Source organism: Colossoma macropomum, unplaced genomic scaffold (genome assembly GCF_904425465.1).
Source record: "Colossoma macropomum unplaced genomic scaffold, Colossoma_macropomum, whole genome shotgun sequence".
Lineage (NCBI taxonomy): Eukaryota > Metazoa > Chordata > Actinopteri > Characiformes > Serrasalmidae > Colossoma > Colossoma macropomum.
This window is the reverse complement of record NW_023494787.1, coordinates 10,966,780-10,991,275: the sequence shown is the minus strand read 5'-3', so window position 1 is coordinate 10,991,275 and position 24,496 is coordinate 10,966,780. Positions and strand designations below refer to the sequence as shown.

At 37.8% G+C, this 24,496-nt stretch overlaps 2 protein-coding genes across 2 annotated transcripts; one reads left to right on the top strand and one right to left on the bottom strand.

Annotated features, from left to right (window-relative positions):
- Positions 1-1,124: 1,124 nt before the first annotated feature.
- LOC118805363 lies at positions 1,125-6,810 on the bottom strand. Its single transcript, XM_036566111.1, has 4 exons — positions 5,890-6,810; positions 4,830-4,858; positions 4,147-4,631; positions 1,125-2,518 (listed from the first exon to the last, which is right to left on the bottom strand). Exons 2-4 carry the CDS (start codon positions 4,850-4,852, stop codon positions 2,007-2,009), a joined length of 1,020 nt encoding a protein of 339 aa, XP_036422004.1. The 5' UTR covers positions 4,853-4,858; positions 5,890-6,810; the 3' UTR covers positions 1,125-2,006.
- Positions 6,811-9,806: 2,996 nt separating this feature from the next.
- Positions 9,807-15,565, top strand: LOC118805362. The gene is made up of 2 exons (XM_036566110.1): positions 9,807-10,265; positions 13,358-15,565. The coding sequence occupies exon 2, from the start codon at positions 13,372-13,374 to the stop codon at positions 15,409-15,411; it is 2,040 nt and encodes a 679-aa protein (XP_036422003.1). The 5' UTR covers positions 9,807-10,265; positions 13,358-13,371; the 3' UTR covers positions 15,412-15,565.
- Positions 15,566-24,496: the final 8,931 nt, after the last annotated feature.

The window sequence follows — 24,496 nt, the reverse complement described above, 5'->3', positions numbered from 1 at the left end:
AGAAGTACAGATGAGGAGGGGTCACCACTCTGTGAAAGACTGCATGATCAAATAGTGCAACAATTCAAGAATAACATTTCTCAATGTAAAATAGCAAAGAACTTTTGCTTTTCATCATCTACAGTACATAATAACATTAAAAGATTCAAAGAATCTGGAGAAATCTATGTATGCAAGGGACAAGGCCAAAAACCAGTATTTGCTGGTCATGATTTTTGGGCCCTCAGGTGGCACTACATTAAAAACAGACATGACTCTGTAGTGGAAATCGTTGCATGGCTTCAGGAACACTTCTGAAAACCACTGTCTGTGAAAACAGACAAATTCTAATTAAAACTCTGAAATGCAAAGAAGAAATCATATATAAACAGGATCCAGAAATGACACCACCTTCTCTGGACCTGAGCTTATTTAAAATGGATTGAGAAGTGGAAATGTGTCCTGTTGTCTGACAAAACAACATTTGAAATTCTTTTTGGAAATCATGGACACTATGTTCTCTGGGTTAAAGACCACTTGGTTTGATGTGCACAGCTGTGAAAGCACCATTATTTCTGAATGATATATGCATGTTCTGGCAACATATGCTGCCATCCAGACGACGTCTTTTTCAGGGGATGCCCTGCGTATTACAGCAAGACAATGTAAAACCACATTCTGCATGTATTACAACAGCATTGCTCTGTATTGTATGAGTCCAGGTGCTAAACTGGCCTGTCTGCAATCCAGACCTGTCACCCACTGAAAAACATTTGGCGCGTTATGGAATGAAAAATCCGATAAATGAGCCCCCGAACTGTAGAGCAGCTGAAATCCTATGTTAAGTAAGAATGGGAAAACATTTCACTTTCAAAACTACAGCAGTCGGTCTCCGCAGTTCCCAAACACTTACAGAGTGTTGGTAAAAGAAGAGCTGATGAAACACAGTGGTAAACATGCCCTGTCCTAACTTTTTTGGAACGTGTTGTTGTCATCAAAATAAAAATGGGCATACATTTTTTTAAAAAAACAACACAATTTCTCAGTTTCAACAGTTTGATATGTTGTCTTTGTATTATTTTCCTTTTAAAACATGGTTTACTTGATTTGCATATCAATGCATTCGATTTTTATTTACATTCTGCACAGTGTCCCAACTTTTTTGGAAATGGGGTTGTACATTTTGAGTTGCTACAAAGCTACATCTTTGAGATTACAAGAGATGTAACTGCTCACCATGTGGCCTGGAGGGAGAAGGATGCAGTCTCACTTCCTGCTCTAAAATGCAGGGATGTGGCTAAAATAAGGCTCCACCCATGGACTAAAAATCTTTATGTTATGGTAGCGACAAGAAAACATGGGACGGCATTTTTTGAAGTTTTTTATTTGAAAATTTAAACTCCATGATAAACCTTAATCTTTCAACTTCATTTTAAAAGAAATTTAAAACATCATTTGAAAACAGCACTGAAAAAATGTAAGTATTATGTTAACAAAAAAATAAAAAATGAAACTTTTATTATTGGTTTATTGTTTGTGACAGCCACCTCCCAATAGAAAGTATCTTATAAATAATTATTTTGCTTTTGTACATATTTGGCTTATTAGTATCTCAATGAATCCTTTGGGTCTAAGTCAATCGTAACATAATCATTGTAAATATCTAAGGTCAGAATACCTGTTTTATTTAAATAGCTTTTACTGTGGGAGCACAGTTTGGATTAATTTGGTGGATTGGTTCATATATAACTAGGAATGTAGACTGAATCTGTGAAAGATGAAAGTCCTCTCTTAACAGGATAGAGAACAGATTGCCCTGGTGATGGGAAGGGAATGCGGAATTAGTAGTAGAGGATTCTGGGAGTTGAAGTGTTCAGAGCTTGAGGAAGTCTGAAAGGCGGCTGATACAACATCACTGTATGACATTAGTGTGCATCCCTACTGTAAGACAACAGTACAGTGTACTTGAGTACTGCATACATTTGTCAGTTTAAAAATGTTTTAGACTGAACTACCTTTTAAGATAATCAGTAGTAGCCCTCATGTTCAGCACTGCTGGCTGAGGCGCAGATGGCTGCCAGTTTTCTGTTGTTCTCCTTTATTTCACTGATGAGTTTTGGTATGCCTTCAGCAGAGAGGAGCTGATTCCCTGTGATTTCTCCTGCTGCCTTCATCAGATCCTCCATCACCTTCATCACTGGTTTCTGGAAGATGAATCTGCGAGTCTGAGTTTCAGCCACTCTGGCCTTTCCACTCAGACCACTCAGGACATGGACAGCCTTTCTCACTTTCTTTTGGAAATCAGCTATAGCCTCTCTCTGCTCCTTCACCTTCTGAATCTTGTTACGGATCTGCTCAACCTTATCACGTTTCTGCTTGATGTCGCCCTCAGTCTGCGAAATTGTCTGCTTATATTCAGACACTTTACTTCGGTATTTTTCCACTTGAGACTCAGAGCTTCTCACCTCCTCTTCAGCTATTTCTGCAGCATGTGTAGCTTCATCTATTTCCATTGCACCACCAATTGCCATGGCAGGACCTGCACAGAATAGGAACAAAGTATATGTTTGAAATGCCTGCTTAGATATAGTGGCAGATTCATAAAACCCAGTGGTAACAACCCTACACCACATCAGATGTGCGGCACAGTATATAATAGCTATTCATAAAGTCACTGTGGCTGTTATTAGTGCACCAGTGTCTTTTTAATACTGCAGTATTTTTGCCAGTAGCCCATACACATTTCACTACTATTCACAATAAAAATGGAACTGAATGTGCATTTAAGATATATATTCGCCAAGTATTGCATTTAAGAGATAACAGGTGTAATATTCTCTTATAATAGCATGTCATCTTCATTAAGGCCTAAAACACAGGCTGCTTATTTAAAGCCACATGTAGACAGCGTCCCTTATAAGCAAGAGAATGAACTATGTACATTTTAACAGTTTGTCATGCTATTATCTTACTATCTGAAGGTGTCAAAGGGGTTCTTTTGGGAACCAAACCATGGAATCCCCTTTTGGATCCTTAAAGAACCTTCAATTGAATGAGATGTGCAAGATTGAGGACACATTTGTTTGTTTGGTCTATTGTATAGAATTATTTTGAATACACATTACTTGATAATGTAAGTATATTTTCCACTTTACTTTTAGCTGAAACAAAAACAAGTAGAGAGATTCAAAATCAGTTACTAGTCAAGTCTTAATTATGAGTTGGTAGTTTGTATAATTAGTAGTGAAAATGATCATTTTACTGGGAGGGATACAACATAATAACTAATTAATAACAATAAAGCAGTGGCTTAATCAACAGGTAATTAACAGAACTAACTCATAAGTACTAATTAGGTCTCATGTTACTTCTTGATATGATTAAACTCATTTATTACTTCATTACCAGTGTAATAAGCAGCAGTTAGTACACGAGTTAATGAGTAATCAAGCTATAAACTAAATAACAAACTGAAAGATCAGTGTACTCAACTACTAATTGCTAAGCACACAATCAGTAAGTAAGTAATAACTGATGCTGTTATATATGAATAATGAGGATTTATTACTTATTAGATTGTCGTCACTGCCCAAAGAAAATCAAGCATCTCCAAAATGGAAACTTTACGCAAGATGGCAAAAACATTCTTTACTTTTTAATGTTTGATCCAATTTTGGAGCAATTTTATTGGTCCAATAATCACAAAATTTTCATACAATACAAAGGACAGTCGCAGAGCTTAAATTATGCAGAAAACTAAAAGTCACAAAAAAATTAAGCTACTTTTTTTGACAGCGACAATATAATTATCATTATACCTTAATATACAGTGTTACCTAATAATTAGATTTATTTTTTTTTTTTATTGGTGATTTACTTAACGATGTGTCATACTGAACTTAATGCAAATGAGATGACGTTCAATTCTCAAACACCCATCAAGATATGATGGTTGAAAAAACATTAGATATACTATAAAATGCTGTATACATTCTGAACACTATTACTTTGGATTCATTTTTAAGTTAAAAAAAATTTGTCTGCCTTGCGACACAGAACTGGCCTGCAACGCTGCATACACTTTCACTCTAGGGGTGCTCCCCAGCCCCCTCAGCACCTCCAGTTCCCACATCCCTGGCTGTAGTAAACTAGAAGTGTGGTTCTCACCAGCAATCCATCCAACTATTGGTATTAACGTCAATCCCAATCCTACACCTGTCACGACTTTAGCATTACGCTTCCTCTCTTGTTGTTTCCGAAGTGTGTCTCTTGCTGAATTCAGATTTCTTCTACTCTGCTCCACGGAACGTTCAGACTGCTTCAGTAAATTTTCATTAGATGTCTGCTCTGTTCTCAAGTTGTCTAACTTTTGTTTTGTGTCTTTCATCTCTTGCTCAAGCTTTCCCATGTCTCGTGTCAGGATCTCAATGTTTTCATCCAGACTTCTCAGTCCTGTACCGGCTGCCTGTTCTGACCGCTCCAGGTTCTTCTTGGCCTGCACAATCTGCTTTCTGCTGTGTTTGTAGTTGGCACACCGTCCACTAATGGGATCTACATCTCCATCAATGAGGGCCTCATAGACCTTGTTGATGGACCAGAGGCCATCTTTCAGAGGTGAAATGACTGCTGCGATTGAGTTCTTCACCAAAACTCTGTGGAGACAAATGAAGAGCACACTCAGACTAAAACATATAAACAGTTCTATTTGAGAAAACAACTTCCTGGAAAGTCAGAAAATGGTTGGTAGAAATTCATTTGTAACTATTACCTTTAAAAGACAATCATTCTATGGTAATTAACAATTTCTATTCTGTTTCTTCTCAGTATGTACAAAAGACTTTTCAACTTACTCAGACAAACGGATCTGGTTCATGTTAATCTAAGAGGAACAGAAAAACAGAGTGTGTTTCAAACGAAACATCGTGAGATCATCATACTTTAAAAACCACAGCTGTAGGATAGACTAGATGAATTATTAAGATCAACTCAATACTTTGTTTCAGATTTGCTGAAAAACTCTGAATCCTTAAGACAAATCTGGGTAGTGATTCTTAGAAAGGCAATGTTTTCATACTCCTAATTTCTCTTATCATGCAGTTGTCGGTTAGCCTGGCTGGGGGCAGTGATGCATTCGTCTCTAGAAGGCCCCTCTGACCTGTGATATAAAACAGCTAATGGCTCAGACTAATGGTATAAACATCATAGATGCATTGTGATGTGAAGATGGCTGTTGCCATCAGTACACAGATCTGAAATGTTATAATCAGTTACAATTGATTATAAGAATATCCAATAAAGTACGCATTTGTTTTCATGCATCTTAACAGGGCCTCCAGCCAGGCCCACTACCACCTGCATAAGCAGAGAACAAACGAGGAGCAGGAAAAGATTGTTTCTCAAGGAATAAGTACGTAGAGCTGTCTTAAGGAACTATTATCATGTGATTACAATAATTTTCTCTTGTTAAACTCAGTGTATAGACCCTGTACTACCGCATTGACATTAGGTGCTCACACTGGTTGCAAAAAAAGCTGAATTAAACAGAGCATCACTATGAAATACTGGCTATTTAGTTGGATTTCTTTGATAAAAATGTTCTGCTTTGCTGTAGGATGTCAAAACTGCAATAATGTTCAAATACAACTTAGTTTTTACTGCATTTCATCACATTGGACCCCATTTTCAAGCAAACATAAGACATCTTTGGGTGAGAGAACTAGACAAAGTATCTTATGAACAAGAAATCCAGTGTAGATCAAACATGAAAATAACATGCCTGAGTTTTATATACTGGTTCAATAATGTGATCTATAGTCACCCAACATGTTAACATTAAGGACAGAACTATTGTTGGATTTAGTATAACATTCTTGTGAATGCAGACAAGCAGCTGAAAGAAAGAAATCTTACCTCCTGTTAGTCCTATCAGACCTGCTGTTGATCTCAGCTCAGCAGAGAGGATTAGCCTACATGAAACTGTGTTCCTCCTTTTAAAGTGCAGTAGCACAGCTCAGCTGGTGGGCTGGGCTTTTTGATCCTGTGGGTTATAAATGTGCTCTGACTTTCCTTTATTCTTTCATTCCTTCTCTTACATTGAGGTCAATGGAACTGAGAGCACTTCATTAGCACCTTCCCTGAAAACTGCTGAGATATCAAGGTCGGGCAGCTTGTTTAAACCTAAGATTATCATTTACTGCATGCATTTAAACATTTTTTTATGATTAGGGCAAATGCCAGCTTAATTTGCTGATACAGATAAGGAATGTTTTCCATAATGATTCCTGCCAGCAGAAAGTAATGATTAAATCTGATAGTGGTGCACTTTATAGGTGTAAAATTAAAGACTATAGCCATCTGTTGCTCAATTTACCAGCCTCCTTCTATCCATTCATTAATGAACACCCAGGAGCACCACTAGACCCAATATACTGGTAAGGTAAGGTAATCATTAACAGTACAATTTTGGACATGATTTGTATTGGCATAGTTGTTAAAATCCATGAACTGTAAATCATTCTACAGCAAGGGTACCCGATACTGGTGCTAGAGATCTACCAGCCTGGACAGTTTAGCTCCAAACCTAATCCAGCACACCTGATCCAGATAATGAAGGCCTCCAGAAGTAAATTTCTCTATAATGTATCACTTCACATCAAACCACTCTGAATGACTTTGTTTACATTTCAACCACTGAAATTTGCTTGATTTTGAAAAATCTGGAATGATGAATCACACTCCACTATCGGGCAATCTGATGGACAAATCTGGGTTTAGCGGATGCCAGGAGACCACAACTGACTGGAATGAATAATGCAAACAGTAAAGTTTGGTTGAGGAGGGATAATGGTTTGGGGCTCTTTTTCAGGTTTTAGACTAGGCCTGTTAGTTCCAGTGAAGGATTATGTTAATGTTACATCATATAATTCTAGAGAATGAAGACATTTTTAGAGAATTATGTGAATCCAACATTGTCGCAATAGTTGGAAAAGGTCTTTTCCTGTTCCAGCACGACTGTGCTCGTGCACAAAGCAGGTCCATAAAGACATGGATTGCTGAGTTTGGTGTGGAGGAACTCCAGTGGCCTGCCCAGAGCCCTTATCTCCACCCCTATTGAAAACCTTTGAGATGAATTTGAACGCTGATTTGGAGCCAGGACTGCTTGTCTAACATCAGTGCCTAAACTCACGTATGATTTTCGGACTAAATGGGCACAAATTCCTACAGACACACTCCAAAATCTTGTGGAAAGCCTTCCCAGAAAAAGTGAAGGCTGTAGTAAGTGTAAAGGTGGGGCCAACTCCATATTAATGCCTATGGGTTTGGAATGGGATGTCCACCAAGCCCATGTAAGTGCTATGGTCAAAGTGTCCAAATAAATTTGGCTATATATTGTAGCTGTACTTGCAGTGCTGCCCACGAATGGGATCTACATTTCCATCATCGAAAGCCTCATAGCCTCTTTTCATGGAGCACAGTAACTGCTGACATGAAGGTAATAAAAAAAGATTGTGGATAATAAAAGATAATAAAGGCAAACTTACTAAGACAAATGCATCTGGCTCATGTTGAACCGAGAGGAAAAGAAAAAATGAAAATGTGTTTTACAGCAGGAGACCTTTACAACCCCCATTAAATCCTGTAGCTGATAGACAAACTAGATTAACTGTTAGGATCAATTCAATTTGTACTTTCTGTTTCAGTGCACTCTCTTCCTACTCCTTATTGCAGTGCAGTGGACAGGGCCTGACTGGAGTCACTCATCCATTCCTTTCTGAAAAGCCCTGCAAGCCCCTATGAGTGGATAAGTGAAATGGTAAATTGTTTTCCAAATGTATTCACTAACTACAGATCCCCCACCTACCTCCATTGACAGAGCAGTGTGTGGCAGAAGCTGGTCATTTGGTCACTTAGACATAAGCAAACGACTCCTTAAAGCAGGGGCATTCCAAAATGTTCAAAAATAAGTATTAGTAAAGTATAAGTAAATGATTAAGATTTTAATGATGTCATTCGGAGAGAAAGTTACTTCATGAAATGCTTACTAATGCTTTAGACACAGATTTATAGTTTTAGTTTTGAGGTAACATTATGGCCTAGAACATATTTTTTTCAAAATTAATACCATTTGTGGCAGGAGTTACATGCAGTGCATAGTAGTTGTCTAGATTCTTCCACTATTGTGGTCATTTTTGGTTGTAAATAGCTGCATGTAAATGGCTATATTTACATTGTAGACATTTCAACTCCTGGTTCCTATGACCATCTCTGTAAAGAAATCCAAATCAATAAATTTCTCTACCATGAATCGTTTCACATCAGACCACTCTGAATGACTTTCTTACATCTCAACCACTGAATTATGCAGCATTTTAAGAAATCAGTGGAATTCTCCTTAAAATGCTAATACAATGCAAAAGTTTGGGGATGCCCTTTTTTTACCTTCCTGATGAAACTGGTGCCTGCCTTTAACAGCTGATAGTAGCTAGACAATGTTTGACATGCCTCTCACTATACTGAGTTCTTCATGTGTTCATACTAATGTGTCACCATCATAGGCCTCTAAAAGTAGTCAAATGGTGTTAATGGTTTTAATTCTTATTCTTACTCTGGTACTTCTCTAACAGTAGTGAACTTTTACGTTCACTACATTTTATTGTTTTGCTCTCTGGTGTTGACCAGAGGAACTCCCCCCAGCTGGACTGCATGTAGACAATTTCAGTATCCCCTATACCATTAGTAAAGGACAGCCCAGTTGCCTCCCAGCAAGAAGGGCCTGGGTTCAGTTTCCTAGCTGGGGTGACCAGAGCCCTCCTTGTGTGGAGTTTGCATGTTTTCCCTGTGTCTGTGTGTTTCCTAGGGATGAGTGTATATGTGACTGTATACATGTTCTCCCTGTGTCTGTGTTAATACCCCTGGGGTGAGTGTGAATGTGACTGTATATGCATCTGTATATCTGCCCTGTAATGGACCAGCGGCCTGTCCAGGGTATTTCCTGCCTTCCGCCCAATGAATGCGGGGATAGGCTGCAGCATCCCCGTGACCCAGAAAGATAAGCAGCTTAGATAGCGTGTGTGTGTTCAGAGTGGAACACTTCATAGGACAGTATATTTTGGCTTGATTTCAGCCAAGAAGAACACAAGCAAAAGCTTCTCTAAATGTCTTCATACTTAAGAAACTCCATTTGTACAGAAAACAATAGAATCTTTGTTGACATGTGGATTTGCACAGGATTAATATAACCTAAGGTTATTTCTATGCTTAATTTTATGGGTAAAAGGTGTTGGATTCTTTACTGACGTGGCAGTGCACTGTCTATTAAAATGAATGGCATGGCACATTTGGACAAAACTAAAAATCACTGAGAAACTATGGCAAAAATGAAATTACCCTACCTTTTCTCACAACTTTTTTAGCAGAACTCTTTGAATAATTTGCTAGGGCACACTCGTTGCCTAAGCTATATTAAAATAATATATGTATTTTTAAAAAAGTGCAAATCCTGGAAAAATGTCAAACTTTAGCTGATGTTTTGTATGCAAGGAAATGATAAAAGAGCCCTGGAATAAAAGCCTAGTAATCCACACAAACAGCCAACACTGAGAGATTTAGCACAATCTAGCACACTGCTGCCTCTGAGAGAGGAGGTTTTTATTGACAGTATCTCATGATAGATGTCTGACAAAAATACAGTGAAAAGTAAATACATGAATGAATGACTGTTGTTGCCATATGGTTAATGGGGTTTTTCTTTACTGTCAGAGGCTTAACCCTGTGGTTAGTTGTAAACAAGACAGCTGCAGTCTAGCAGGTGTAGCTGTTAACATCCAGCTGGTGTTTATTCAAGATTGTAGGTGCAGCTGTACGGGGAGTTTTGCAGGATATCTTCAGCTCGAAGTGTTTGCTACACCTTCAACAATTGAAACCTTGAATAGTATAAATCTCTCCTCACTTGAGTCATTCTTGTCCAGAGCATCAAGGGTGCATCATTACATGAGACTACACTGTGGGGCTTATTTTAAAGATACCAAACGTTTTTTTAAGCAAATGTGATCTCTCAGCTTTGTAGAAAGAACAAACTGAAAGCTGCAATGTATTTGTAACCTGTAGAACTTATGTAACCTCTCCATGTGACCCCTTTTACAGCCACTACAGCTTTCACTTTCCACTGAGAAAGGGGCAGTGCCTTCATCCTACTCATTATAAATACTCTGCAGCATTCAGTGAGTTGAATAGAAGGCTGAAAGATCCACATCTAAACCCTGCCTGAAAACACTCTGGAAATCAAGGTATGGCATATAATAGTAATGATGCACCTATCACTTTATTCAGCATGTGTACTTTATTCAAATGTTTTACAGGCAGCATGAAAACTTATTTTGATCTCATGTTAAACTCAACTGCAAGTTATATGTAGCCTATTTATTTCATGTATATGTAAATGTGGCTAGTGTGATAACAAATGTCTGTAGAGCAAAGCATAGTGTATTCTAATGAAACTGTGAGGAAATCATGCAATGATGAGTTACCTCCCTATCTGTGGCTTTATACTGAATTCATCCACTTTCCATTTCCAATATATCTTAACCTAAAATTTGAATCTACAAACTAGTTTTGTTCTTGTAACGTATTTATAAAAATGCATTACACGCTAAAGCCATGTTTATTATGCATTATAAATCGTAAGTAGTGTCCATAAACAGTCCTATTGTCACTGCCAAAGTAATTTAGTTCCAGCTGGCTTAGTGCGTAATGACCAACAAACCTACACTCTTAAAAGATGGTGCTTCAAGGGTTCTTTAGTAAAGAAAATAGTTCTATATAGAACCATGAACATGATTTCTTGGAATGGAATAATAACCATTATAATAATCATTTTAATGTATTATTACCTGTCAAATATTTTAAGTACAGTGACAATGTTCATACTTGCCATTATGAGTATATTGTGATGATAGAGGTTCTCAGAAGAAACTTGAAGGAGTCCAGGTGTTGGTCTGTAAGCCAGCTTTAATCACAACTCCAAAATGGCATATTGACATAAATGGAAAAGAATATCTCTCACTGCTCACTGCTAGGCTTCCTGGGTGCTTCTTAATAACCAGAACACGAACATCGGACTTGTCTTCTTGAGAAGAATGTTCTTGACAAATTACCTTGCAAGAACAACCTCACAAGAACACAAGGACAGAGGACACGCCTACAGGACTTTGAGATGTACTGTGTACTTGCTATTGTGCAATAGCCCACTATGAGCCTAACTGATTTCACTAGGAGAGACCACCCCTATAGGCTCTTTGCTATGGTAGTTACAAGCTGATGCACAAACACAGCCATTACATTCTTTTCTTTTTGCTCTTAATTTTAAGGTGTTTAAAATATTATGGGGCTAACAGACTGAAATTACAAAAAGTAAACACTCAGGAACCACCCAATTAACACAAATCAACACAATTACTATGTGCAAAAAATAATTTAATAAATATATTAGCATAAAACATTCTTTTGTAACTCATCTTCAGTGTTTTTCAAAGTCAAACTCCAAGTGCCCATCATCAATGTGTAGGTCTCAGACACCAAAGTAACTCTATCATTCAAGTTCATCACCTATTTGGCCCAGATCCTGCATCAGAAAGTAAATAATAATGGATGGTTGTCATGAATTTTTTCACTTTAATGGATGGTGCCAAGTGTTATAAACTATAACAATGAAAGAACTCATTCAGGTACTTTAACCAGCAATGGTAAATGCGTTCTTGGTAAACGTGTTCTTGAGTATTGGAACACAAACTGGGTCGTAGAAGATAACATCAGGCAAAACACAAGGACAAAAGTTTACACAAGAATGCATATGGAGTAGCAGCCTCTGTTTACTTTGCAGTGGTCTCTAGCTTCCTGCCATCTGGTCCTTCACAATAAGAGTCCCCATAACAAAGGCTAAATACATGCTACTGAACAGAACTTTCACTGAACAAATTCTTGAGAGACATGAGAAGTTAGTAAAGTGAGGCATATTTGAGGCTAAAAAAAGTTAAATAAAGCTACTGCATTTCCATTGTTTCAAAGCAAACTAATACTGAAATCAGTTATTCCCCAAAACCACCTCTGAGATTACGTACACTGTAACATTACAGTAGAGTGAAGGCAGTAGAGGGTGACCATTACACAAATGATCATTTCTGCTAGTACTTCTATGGGATTTGTAATGTTAGTAATCCTCTTTGCTGATACTAAAACATTCACTCACTCTCACATTTGCTCAAAAACATACAAATGTATCTTTAAAGCTTCAAATGTCAGTGTCTAACTAGTGGTGCCATGGGTTGTTTTAATTCCAACATGGCAAAGCCAATGTACACCACTGTAAGCTTGCCATTTACTTAACACTTCAAATCCAACAGAGCTGCTAGCAGACGTTAGTATTATCATAGTGTTGATAATTGAATCACAAAGCCAAGGTTTCTAGTGGTTAATTTTAGAAACTAGATGTTTGCTGCAAATTAATTTTTAAAGTGAGCACATTGAATTAATAAATCTGAGCAGGACAAATCATTGGGTGCTTGCAAAATATATCAAGAGCTTACACCCTGAAAGCCCACCTCTAATGATGCCTGTGGTGAGAAGCAAAATTGGCAATGCTGTGGCTTAAATAAAGCCTCCTTTACTCTAAAATATGCAAATATGTCTCACTGTCCTGAGAGCATATATATGTCTAACACGTTACAACACTTTAAGAATGAATATAAATAATTATTCCATTCTAGATAAGTATCTAGGACAGTTTCTTTAGCACTGACAACATAACATGTTTTAAACATTACTTATTGCTGTTGTTGGAACAAAACCTCATATCTCCATTTTTCGTTTTTTACATAATTTGAAAATACCTGTTGCCCTTTACATTGTGCGTAAATCTCATGATGAATGGACCAGAAAAAAGAACTTGTGGTAATTACGTGGTAATTACGTGGAAGAACGTCTGGTTCCATTGACTTACATTACAAGTAAACTAGGTTTTTGTCCTTCAGCTGTAAAGTTATTATTTTGGAGAAACAGTCTTATAAAATATTATGTCAACAATTCTCAATGGATAACAAACATGACTTTAAAGTGTAATGTAGTTTATAGTCATGCAATGTTTATAGTCATGTGTGTAATGCCTTATGAATGTACTGTAACAAAATTTGAATGTAGTAGTAGTATCAAATCCTTTACTGAAGAAATTTGCTTCTACCCTACAAACCACTTAACAACTCTTAGTATAAACTTAATACATCAAATCTGAAAAATACTGAAAAAATTTCTAAACTCACAAATGTTCTAAAGTCACAAATGTTGCTCTTTTCACACTGTGTCTTTTATATACTATTTGTTTTAACAGAGAGAAAGAAGGCAATGGATTCTCAAATTGTAAAGACCACTAAAAACCTCACCACAGCTGAGGAGATGAGAAACCAAACCAAGCTTGTGATGCAGCCTTATGCCAACTGGGAGCAATACCTGACTCCTGCACCGCTCTCCATAGCCATCCTGGGAGAGCTGGTCTATATTTCTTCCAAAACAGATTTTTCTATTAACAAAAACCCACCCAAAGATGGCTATGAGTACATTAAATACCCAGATTCATTCCGTGCCTGTCTCATGCAAGTGTGTAACTCTGGCTGGTGGGCTTTTAATGAGGCCCACAAGAACATGGACCAGATTCGGCTTCACACCATGGCTGTCCCAGATTATATGAAGACTGCTGTGAAGATTCTCTTCCAAGACAATGATGAGATTGTAAAAGCTCACCTTCCCGACCAGCTGGACAACATTCATTTCATAGCAAAAGACTGTTTAGAACTTGCAGAGAAAACTGAAGAGCGGTTCACTGCTGTCATCAAAATAATCCAAGAGCTGCTGGAAGCCTGTATAAATGCTAAGCATGTTTATGGAGAGGAGCTGGACGAAATCAAGAAGAAACTGGAGGAGAACAAAATGAGAGAACAGGCAGCACAACAAGCCAATGAACGTATGGAGAAGGCAGTGAGGGCCATGGAGAACGAACTGAAGGAGGCACAAGAGAACTACTCCAAAGCAATGGATTCTCTACCAAGTGGATGGGAAATGATTGCTATGAACTTTGTTGAAGGTATTGCTGAGGGAGTCACCACAATGCTGAATGGGGTGGCAACTGTTGCAATCAAAAAATATGAAAAACGTAATGAAAACCAAACAAAGGGCAGTGATGCAGATATAGTTGATGTAATACACATCTATAGCAAGTCTGCAGAAATCCTGAAATGTGCAGAAAATATTCTGCAGTATGTGCACCAGAACCAGATTGACTGGAAGAAATTGTATGATCAGAAGAACAAAGCTACACAAACAAATTTTGAGGAAAAGCAGTTTCAAAGAATCATTACGAATTTAGAACCCTTCCCAGAGTGCGACCCAAAAAACCTTGCCCTAGACTTGTGTGAAGAGGGACTTAACATCTGCAAAGAACTGGCAACACATGCACCAACCCATGGGAAATGTAAGCAAGCCAAAACAGAGGAGGTGATCAAGAAAATCAGGAAACTGACTGAATCAGCCCGCAGTTTTGACTGCAAAAGCAAAAATATCACAAACTCTCCTTCTCTGACTCAAGCACCACCTATGATGTCAAATGCAGCAAACCAATCTCAGAAGCAGAGGGCTTCAGACACGGCAATGGAGAATGCCAGGTTCTGCATAGAGCAGAGCCGAGCTCAAATGAACAACACAAGAGAGCTCTATGAGAAGAGTGTGGAAAACATGGAGAAAAACCAAAAAGAACTGACTGAAATTCTGTGTGAGATAAGAAACTGTCAGTTAAAAGAGATCGACTTTAACACCACCATACAAATGCTGATCAAAGGGATGGATGCCATGGGGAGAGTGAAGGAACAGTGGGAGAAGATGGTGCGCTTCTTTCAGATGGTGTCTAACATTGTGAGCATGAAGTTAAGCAAACCTCTTACTGATTTTGCCTCCACATTGGAAAAGACTCAGTCACTTTCCTACAACTCAAAGCTCTTCTCTAAAGATCTGCTGTACAAACAAGCATTTCAAGCCACTAACATCGCCAACCTTGTTCACATGATCTCAGCAACCTACACTGAAGTGTCAGATAAGTATCTCGTGGATCGCGTCAGCTCACTGGGGAAACTTATGGTCATGGACAACACAAAACCAGAGTTTGAACATGAGCATTTGCAGCTACGGAACTCCTGTGATGAAGCTCAGAAAGGCATTTTACGTCTTGTCCTTCAGAACAAGGCTGAGTTTGAAAGGAAGACTGATTCAAGACTGGAGAAGATTGACAAAGAGTTGTTGGCCATTCTTCCCTCTGCTGCTCCAGAAGAGATGAAGAGCATCCAAGCAGCTGTTAAAATGGGTTTTAGTGAGAAATCGGTAGATGATTACTGCTGAGTAAATTCCTCAATTTATTTAGGACCTTTGCCAATGTAATAGCAAACCCATACACTGAAGTAGATAATAAGTACTGTAATTTGCAGTCATTTTCTCTTACTTATTATGCTGAGGGACCAAAAATGAAATTAAACTGCCTTCTCGTACTCTTTTATGCCTTTTGACAAGGTTGCTTTTTCCTATTGATATGTACTGTAGTTTGTTTTTGAGGCAACAGAATATTAACCATATTCAGTAGAGCAAAATAATGTGAAAGATTCTAAGTATGTAGCCTCACTGCAAATCTTCAAGTGGCATTCTTTGATGGTTTTGTTTATCTAATTCAGATTTTACTCTGCAGGTAATAACAACAATATATATATATATATATATATATATATATATATATATATATATATATATAATTTTATTTTTTTTTTTTGCATGAATAAATGTGATTAAGAGTTAATATTTGTGGTACTTTTCAGAGTGAAATATTTCACAGTCACTACACACTATGTGGTCTTGGTTCAAACACTGTTAGAGCTGGATTACAAAGTGCATGTAGATTTATGAGACGTTCTACAGAAGTGGTTCAAAATGTGCTGCCTACCAAAAACTGCTTTGTTTTTTGATGTTACTATAGAGAGTAAATTGTCAGAAACTGACATCGTAATCTGGTGGTTTTCTTGAAGGACCCCCTGCCCTGCATATTTTTTGTTTTTCCTGCCAAAACATACCCACCTGAACTTAGGAAGGGCCTGTTAATTAGCAGATTTCTTGGATCAAGTGTTTTGGGAGCAGGGCAAAAACTAATGTGCCAGGCAGAGGGTCCTCCAGGACCAGGGTTGGGAAAAAAATATACACTGTATAGAAGGAAATGGGGGGAAATACATACCTTCAGGAGAATGGGCCTCAACCATTCTTAAGAAGAAATTTCTTCTTAAAACCCACTTATGTAGTTTTCACAAAGTTTCTGATATTCACCAGTGTTTTCTTGTTTGGGACTTGGGATTATTTCAAAATTAAATTTCAATTTATGTCTTAATTATTCTATTTCATTTGCATAACCTAGGAGAAAACACAATTGACAGTAAAAGTGAAACCTTAAAAAAATGTCAAAATGACTTGTTTCACATTTCTGTCCATCGTTCCACTGTGAGAAGACAACTCAACACTATGAGTCTGAAAGGATGTCTAGCTGTCAAGAAGGTGTTACTAAGAAAAGGAAGCAGATGAAAAAGATGAAAAGCTGCAAATCAAACAAAGAAGATCCTTAGATTAATAGATGTAGAGCTGTCAGAGGTCTGAAGTGTGTATAGCTGTCAAGAAGCTGAAAAAAATTGCATGAAGGTTTTATGGACTGATGAGTCTAAATTTGTAATTGGGGTTCGTGGGTTGTGAGAAGCAGACAATGGAACCAACTTCTACCACTGAACTTGGTAGGTTAGGGTTAGTCTGGAAAATATCTCTGCAGATTTCTTTCAAAAACTGAAAGCAAGTCTCACATAAAGAATGAAAGCTCTACAGTCTCATGAACTAACAGTCTGCAGAGAAGATTGTGTAGATGTGCTATGCCACCCTCTGGTGGACCATGAGAATATCTAAGCAGTGTTAAACTGAAACCACATATAGTTCTAATACATTACATCTATCTACACACACTTGTTAATAAAAATCTCAAAGTCACAGACTGTGACTTTTCTTCATTGTAAATAATTCATGCATTATTTCATGAATGATTTCATGTGTGAGTAATTGATTTTAATCGATTGAAAATGCTTAAAGTGGTGAAATAATTAAGGAAACTATCAAGTACTTTTTTTTCTTAATTTGGTCCCCAATCTAGTCATGGACAGTTCTACTAGTTAGGTCTCCCCTAAGACATGATGCTACCAGGCTGAGAGGGTGAAGGCTAGCACATGTTTCCTCTGAGACATGCTCTGCCCTCACTGTGGATTTGATTTGATTTATTTTTATTACACCTCTTGCCATATAAGCAGCATAAAATTAATAATTTAGCTGCTGCAGTGAGGGATAGGTATATTCAGGAAATGTATATTCTGTCCTGTAAAAAAAAACAGTATAGACTAGCATAACAAAAAAAATAAATAAAGTAAAAAAATAAAAACAATACATGTTGTCTTTCGGATGTTGCTATTTTAGCCAGCAATGGAGCACTAGAGCAATGGAGCAACTTGTTGATTACCAGCAAAACCAGCATATGTTGTGTTTTGGATGCCAGCATGCTGGACAACCAGCATGGCCATGCCCCAGACCTGCATAAACCATCTGTTTTTTTTTTTCAGCAGGGTAAGTAACAGCACTTTTTACACTAAGCCTTGTGTGGTGTATGTTTTTGTTACTCAGTGGTCTGGTGGACCTACCACATTATTGTTTTTTTAAATCAATACAACCATAACAATTTATGTAAAAATACTGGATATTTAAAATATCGCAAGTGGCCAGCGTAGCGTTCTCCTTTAGCAGCTGTAGCCAGTCAGCAGCCTGACCGTGTTGTCCATCCTCACACACACACATACATATAGAAACACACACACACACACACACACACACACACACACACACAAACACACACACACTAACAGCAGGAACAGAGTGAAGGGACACAGCACCTCCACACTTTTATTCCCTGCGGGTTCACCCCAACACCACATGTGTAATCTAAATGTGTAGGGGGTTTACAGTGTGAAGTCATTGAAAATGTGTTATTTTATATGTTCTTCACAGAAAATGGCAAATGGCAAAGGCCAAGAAATCTGAGATTGAAATAATAATAAATCACTTCATTTTTCTTCTGGTAAACATAGTAAAATGGGTCTCACAGACCCCAACACCACACAAGGGTTAAAAAAAGATCGCTTATTTCTCATTCCTCAGTTATTTCAACACGTTTAGCATTGCAGGAAGATTGCTTAGTGGGGCACTGGCCACTAAATGACCCCTTGATAGCAGGCCTCGTGTATTGCGATTGTCACCGAAAATTTATAAATGTTTAATTTTCAATAGAGGCAAATTTGTAACTCTGAATGATTCAGTCACTTTGGTTATGCAAAGAATAGATTTATTTTATTGATAATGCAAGCAGAGTAATAAGTAACTTGAATCAGCTTAACACAAATTGTTATGAGATTGCATTTTAATGTATTTAAACCAAATTATATTTTCATTCATTAAGCATTTAAAGAATGCAGTATATTATGCTGCCTCACAAACACACTAGACACTAATGGAAAAAAAGCAATTTTTATATGGTATAATAGCACATAGGCAGCTTGTACTGTAACCTCTATAAAAGAAAACAAATAAGGGAAAATAAATGCAAATCCCACTAATTGTTATGTTCTTCAGTATATGCATTTGCTGATGAAGCTAAAAGTTATAAATTCACTCAGCAGTAATCATCGTCGAATTTTGCATTAAATCCACTTTCAACAGCTGCTTCGATGCTCTTCATCTCTTCTGGAGCAGCAGAGGGATGAATGGCCAGCAACTCTTTGTCAATCTTCTCCAGTCTTGATTTACTCTTCTTTTCAAACTCATTTTTGTTCTGAAGGACAAGACGTAAAATGCCTTTCTGAGCTTCATCACAGGAGTTCTGTAACTGCAGACACTCCTGTTCAAACTCTGGTTTTGTGTTGTCCATGGCCATAAGTTTCCCCAGTGAGCAAAAACAAACATTTGCAAATGACTTAAAAATAGGGTGCAAATAAAATATTTAAAAGATCCTTTTAATGAATTTGGCACACCAAAACTGAAGTGGAGCACCCTCTTAATTACTTAGTTATCGATACTTTACCATTAGTAAGTGCTGAATAAATAACCTGGATCCTTATTAATGAATTTGCAAGACCATTAAAAAGTGAAAATAAATGTACAGCCACTGCTTAAGTAGTTTTTTTAATAAAATCATTACTTCTTTTTACCCATCCATAACTGCTATGCACCTTTTCCTTTAATTTATTCCTTCCCCATCCCTCCATTCTTCCATAAACTTGTTATTACTGTTTCGTAAGTGATTTCACTCCAGTTATCCGTTGACTCCAGTCCCTGCCCCCACCACTTGTCTCTTTTGCATTTCTGTCCTCACTGAAAAAGCATACATCAAATATACATTAAAAACAGACACTCTTTACCAATGTCCTGCTCATGGGAAAGTTAGCTACATGTACAGTTAATTAGACAAAACACAGCCTACCTGTTGATTTCTTAATGTTGGCTTGATGTTGCGCCAGCAATATGCTAGTTAACAGTGAACTGTTTTGTGATAATTGTTACAGATTATGAGTAGGAAGGTAGGTAGTGCTCTAATTTCTCATTTAATCACCAATGTTGCCAACTACAGAGCCTATAGCCTGAACTGAGCAGCTACTAGAACTAGACTAAAGCATGCTTATTTAGCTAGCAATGCTATGAGTGATCCAAATAAAAAATGACTCATGGAGTTTGTATTTTACAAGCAAAATCTGTTAATTCATAAATTCACAGCAATGTTATAGCATCTTGGCAAAGACGGAGACTAGAGAGAGGCCATGATTCTGCTACGAAAATTGCTCTTTATTGACACCAGCAAAAAAAGGCACATAACACAGCTAACCCAATGGACCCAATACTTCTTCTCTAACACAATGACACACAATAAACACATACACACACCTTTAACTAATGAACAGCAACATTAAGACACAAAACAACAACACTTAATGTCCCTTCAAAAAGGGGAGGCGTAGCATGCAGCATAGTTTTGGAAGTTACCCTGGTACTTTAGGCAGTCTAGCGTGGAGCTTGGCAGACTTGAGTGGCCATAATACAGTGACAGCACTCACAGAAATCAAATCAAATTTCATTATCCTAAAAAATACAGCATGATCCATATTCTATCCCCATTTGGTTGGGAAGTTCTGTGATATCTGTAGCTGTGCTCCTAGGTAGACTACTGCATTATCAGAATGGCACTATTTCTGCATTTGATCCCATGAGTGGAGATAAGTGAAAAAACCCTTCTGAAACCCTTCTGTTCTCATAGCTAGTCAGGGCCATGATCATAAGGCTGTAATCATATACTATAATACATTTTTTGCCTATGCCTTTTAAATAGACAATGAACTGAATATAACCATAAAGCACCTATAATACTTATTAACAATCGTACAAGTGTTATAAACATCAGAATCAGAATCAAGCTTTATTGGCCAGGTATGCTTACACATACAAGGAATTTGGTTTTGGTTACAGGAGCTCACAGTGTACAGTATCAGACAAACATTTACATGTAGTCAATAAAATAAAATAAAATAAATCTAAAATAAAATTAAATAAAATAAAATATGATAGACAATATAATAAAACATGCATTCCTACCATCATTTACTCATACACACACACACACACACACAGTCATACCTGTAACCTTTACATTGTGCCAAGTATGAGTCTAAAGTTAAAGTGCTGAGTGCAGCAGCAGTTAAAGGGTGTATAGTGGCAAAGAAAGGGATCAGTGAGGAACAGTCAGATAAGTGGGGGAATAAGGCAGGTAAGTAAGATGCTAGAATAAACACTGGTTTGAGACGGTAGTTCCAGAGGATGGAGTTGAGTGTGATACTAGATACCAGTAGATTTAGAAGTGCAGTTTTAGAAGCTGGAATATCATTTATGTGTAAGTATAAGGGGAGGAGCTGGAACAGGTGGTGTCCGGGGTGTGACAAGTCAGTGGACATCTTCTCTACACGCTTCCTGGTTCTGGAGGCATGCAGTTCCAGCAATGTGGGTAACTTAACCCCAATTGTCCTCTCTGCAGATCTGATGATGCGCTGCAGTCTGTGGAGGTCATGCTTGGTGGCTGAGCTGCCCCACACTGTGATGGACGTGGTGATGACACTCAAAGTGATGTCTCTCAAAGGATTTCATGACTACAGAGGTCAAAGCAATGGGTATGTAGTCATTTAATCCTGTGATGGTTTATTATGCCATCACTGAGTACATCAAGTAATGGATATTTTAGGTTAATCACAAGTGAATGTTAAATGTTGTACTGTTTGTGCCTTTCTGCATATAACATATAACATACTGTATATCTTTTATAATTCCAGGATCACCTGAAAAAGCTTCCTGCCTTGCAAGGTTAATTAGGTGCCACTAATGTATTCTAGTCATATTTGAACACAGTACAACAAATACTGTGCCTGCAACACAGTAATGTTGTAGTAATGTGTCTGTGCTGTTTTAATTAATTTGGATTTGGATGTTTTCACTTCACTTTAAAGAAATAAAGATTGTAGTACTGTAGTAGTTTATAATAATATAAACATTACTCACTTCATTTAAATGTTTATAATTTTCTTATAATTGCTAATACAAATTTATAATTGTGCATGTCATTATCCAATTAAAAGGCATTATGTTTCATCCAAGCATTTGGTTACGATGTTTTATTAAAAGTGATTAAATGAAACATAATTTACTTTACATAGCACGAGCTTCAAACATGGCAAGACATCTTTAAAGAATGAAAGAGACATATTTAAAGTGTGCTGAAACTTTGGAAGCACTTCAACTTGTGTTGGTCAGATGCAGGTTTCACATTAGTTCCATTTTTGTTTGTATTTGTTTTGTTTTTTATGAACACCATACAAAAATGAACCTTCAGGACAAACAGTTTGTGTATGTGTATCCAGAAAGGCTGGAAACTTTCTACTCACTCCCACAGCTAGAACTAGAGAAGACTATCTCCTCTGCAAATTGTACAACCTGCACACTTGATGCAATTCCCTCAAAATTACTCAAAGAAGTACTACCAGTTATCATTAATCCTCTTTTAACTATAGTAAACTCATCCCTTAGCCTGGGCCATGTACCCAAAACTTTTAAACTAGCAGTTATTGAGCCTCTGATCAAGAAACCAAACCTTGATGCTAGCGTATTGTCTAATTACAGGCCTATTTCTAACCTACCATTTATATCTAAGATCTTAGAAAAAGCTGTAGCCCAACAACTTAGTTCATATCTACATAAGAACCACATATATGAAAAATTCTGGATCTGGATTCAGGCCACATCACAGCACTGAGACAGCTCTAGTTAAGATAACAAATGATCTTCTTCTTGCCTCTGATCAAGGCTACATATCCCTGTTGGTGCTACTTGAGCTCAGTGCAGCTTTTGATACGATAGACCACAATATTCTCCTAGAAAGGTTAGAAAACATGGTTGGAATCACAGGGACAGCCCTATCATGGTTCAAATCTTACTTAACGGAACGTTATCAGTTCGTACAGGTAAATGACTTATCTTCCAATTATTCACAAGTAAGATCTGGAATTCTGCAAGGCTCTATTTTAGGACCATTATTATTTACATTATACATGTTACCATTAGGCACAGTTATAAGTAACCATGGCATTACTGATGACAAATACAGGTTAAAGAAAATAGAGGATTGTGTAAAAGATGTGAAAGGTTGGATGTCGCGTACCTTACTCCTTCTAAACAGTAACAAAACAGAGGTTCTCCTTCTGGGTCCAAAAGTGGCAAGAAATAAATTATCAGATTTAATTTTAAATCTTGCTGACTTTCCAGTTATACCAGGTTCAGCAGCAAAAAATCCTGGCGTCATAATTGATCCAGATTTATCATTCAATCAACACATAGGCAGCATCACTAGGACAGCTTTTTTACATCTTCGCAACATCGCCAAAATAAGAAATGCCTTATCACTGCATGATGCAGAAACATTAGTACATGCCTTTATTACTTCAAGGCTAGACTACTGTAACGCACTACTGTCAGGATGCACCAGCAGGAATTTAAGTAAACTTCAACTAGTTCAAAATGCTGCAGCCAGTGTTCTCACTAAAACTAGAAAATTTGATCATATCAGTCCAGTTCTATCATCACTTCATTGGCTGCCTGTTAAATTCCGTATTGATTACAAAATTCTTTTATTGACGTATAAAGCCCTACATGGGCTCGCTCCTGAGTACCTGCAAGACCTTATTTCCCATTACGAGCCACCATGATTACTCAGATCACAGAGTGCTGGCTTTTTAATAGTTCCCAGAATTCAGAAGGTTTCAGCTGGGGGAAGAGCCTTTTCTTATAAAGCCCCCAAACTCTGGAATGATCTTCCAGAAAATGTTTGGGACTCAGACTCAGACAAATCTAGGCTGAAAACTCACTTGTTTAGTTTAGCTTTTGGTAGTTAATGTTCCCCCTTAGATAAAGGCAGCAGATCCAGGGGTCCATGGACGCAGGGAATTATAGTAAACTGAGACGCTGGTGCTGTCGTCCCACCGCTCGCACACGATCACTCAGGTTTGTGGACGGTGGAGTGGAGGGATGCCAGATTGTTTCAGGGTGCTCCCGTGTCTGTGTGTCCTTTTGGTTCTCTCCTTTTAGTTAAGCTGTTATAGTCAGATCTGCCGGAGTCGTTAGCCACACTCTGGAAATGTTCACATTCTCTGTTTTACATACACTCAAACAGAACAAAACTAATTCCATCTCCCTACCTTTTTCCGAGTAAACGACTGCCCACCTGTCCGGCCGGACACTGATGGATGATTGTCTGTCGAGCTCTCCTGCTACCCGCTTCAGACCAGTTGCCCATGCCCCAGTCACCGCCACTTGCCCAGCTACTGCCACTTGCCTTGGATTAGCTGCCCACCCTACATTGAAGTTTTCATGGACTAACTATTACTACTACTACTATTACTACTACTATTAATATTAGTAGTCTAATAATTTGTAGGTAGTTTGACCAGAGGAGGATGGGCCCCCCCTTGTGAGCCTCGGTTCCTCCCAAGGTTTCTTCCTCAGCACTGAGAGAGTTTTTCCTTGCCACTATCTTGCTCACCTGGAGGACTTACATTTCATGTTAAAAGTTTCTCTTTAATGGATTTCTGTGAAGCTGCTTTGTGACAACATCAGTTGTAAAAAGCGCTATACAAATAAATTTGACTTGACTTGTATGCTCAACCTCTTCTGATTTCATTGTTTGGTCCTGCACCTGCAAGCACTGTATAAAACATCTTAATTAATAAACAAGGCTTGGCTGCAAGGCTTAGTTATTTAATGTCTAGTTTGATACTCC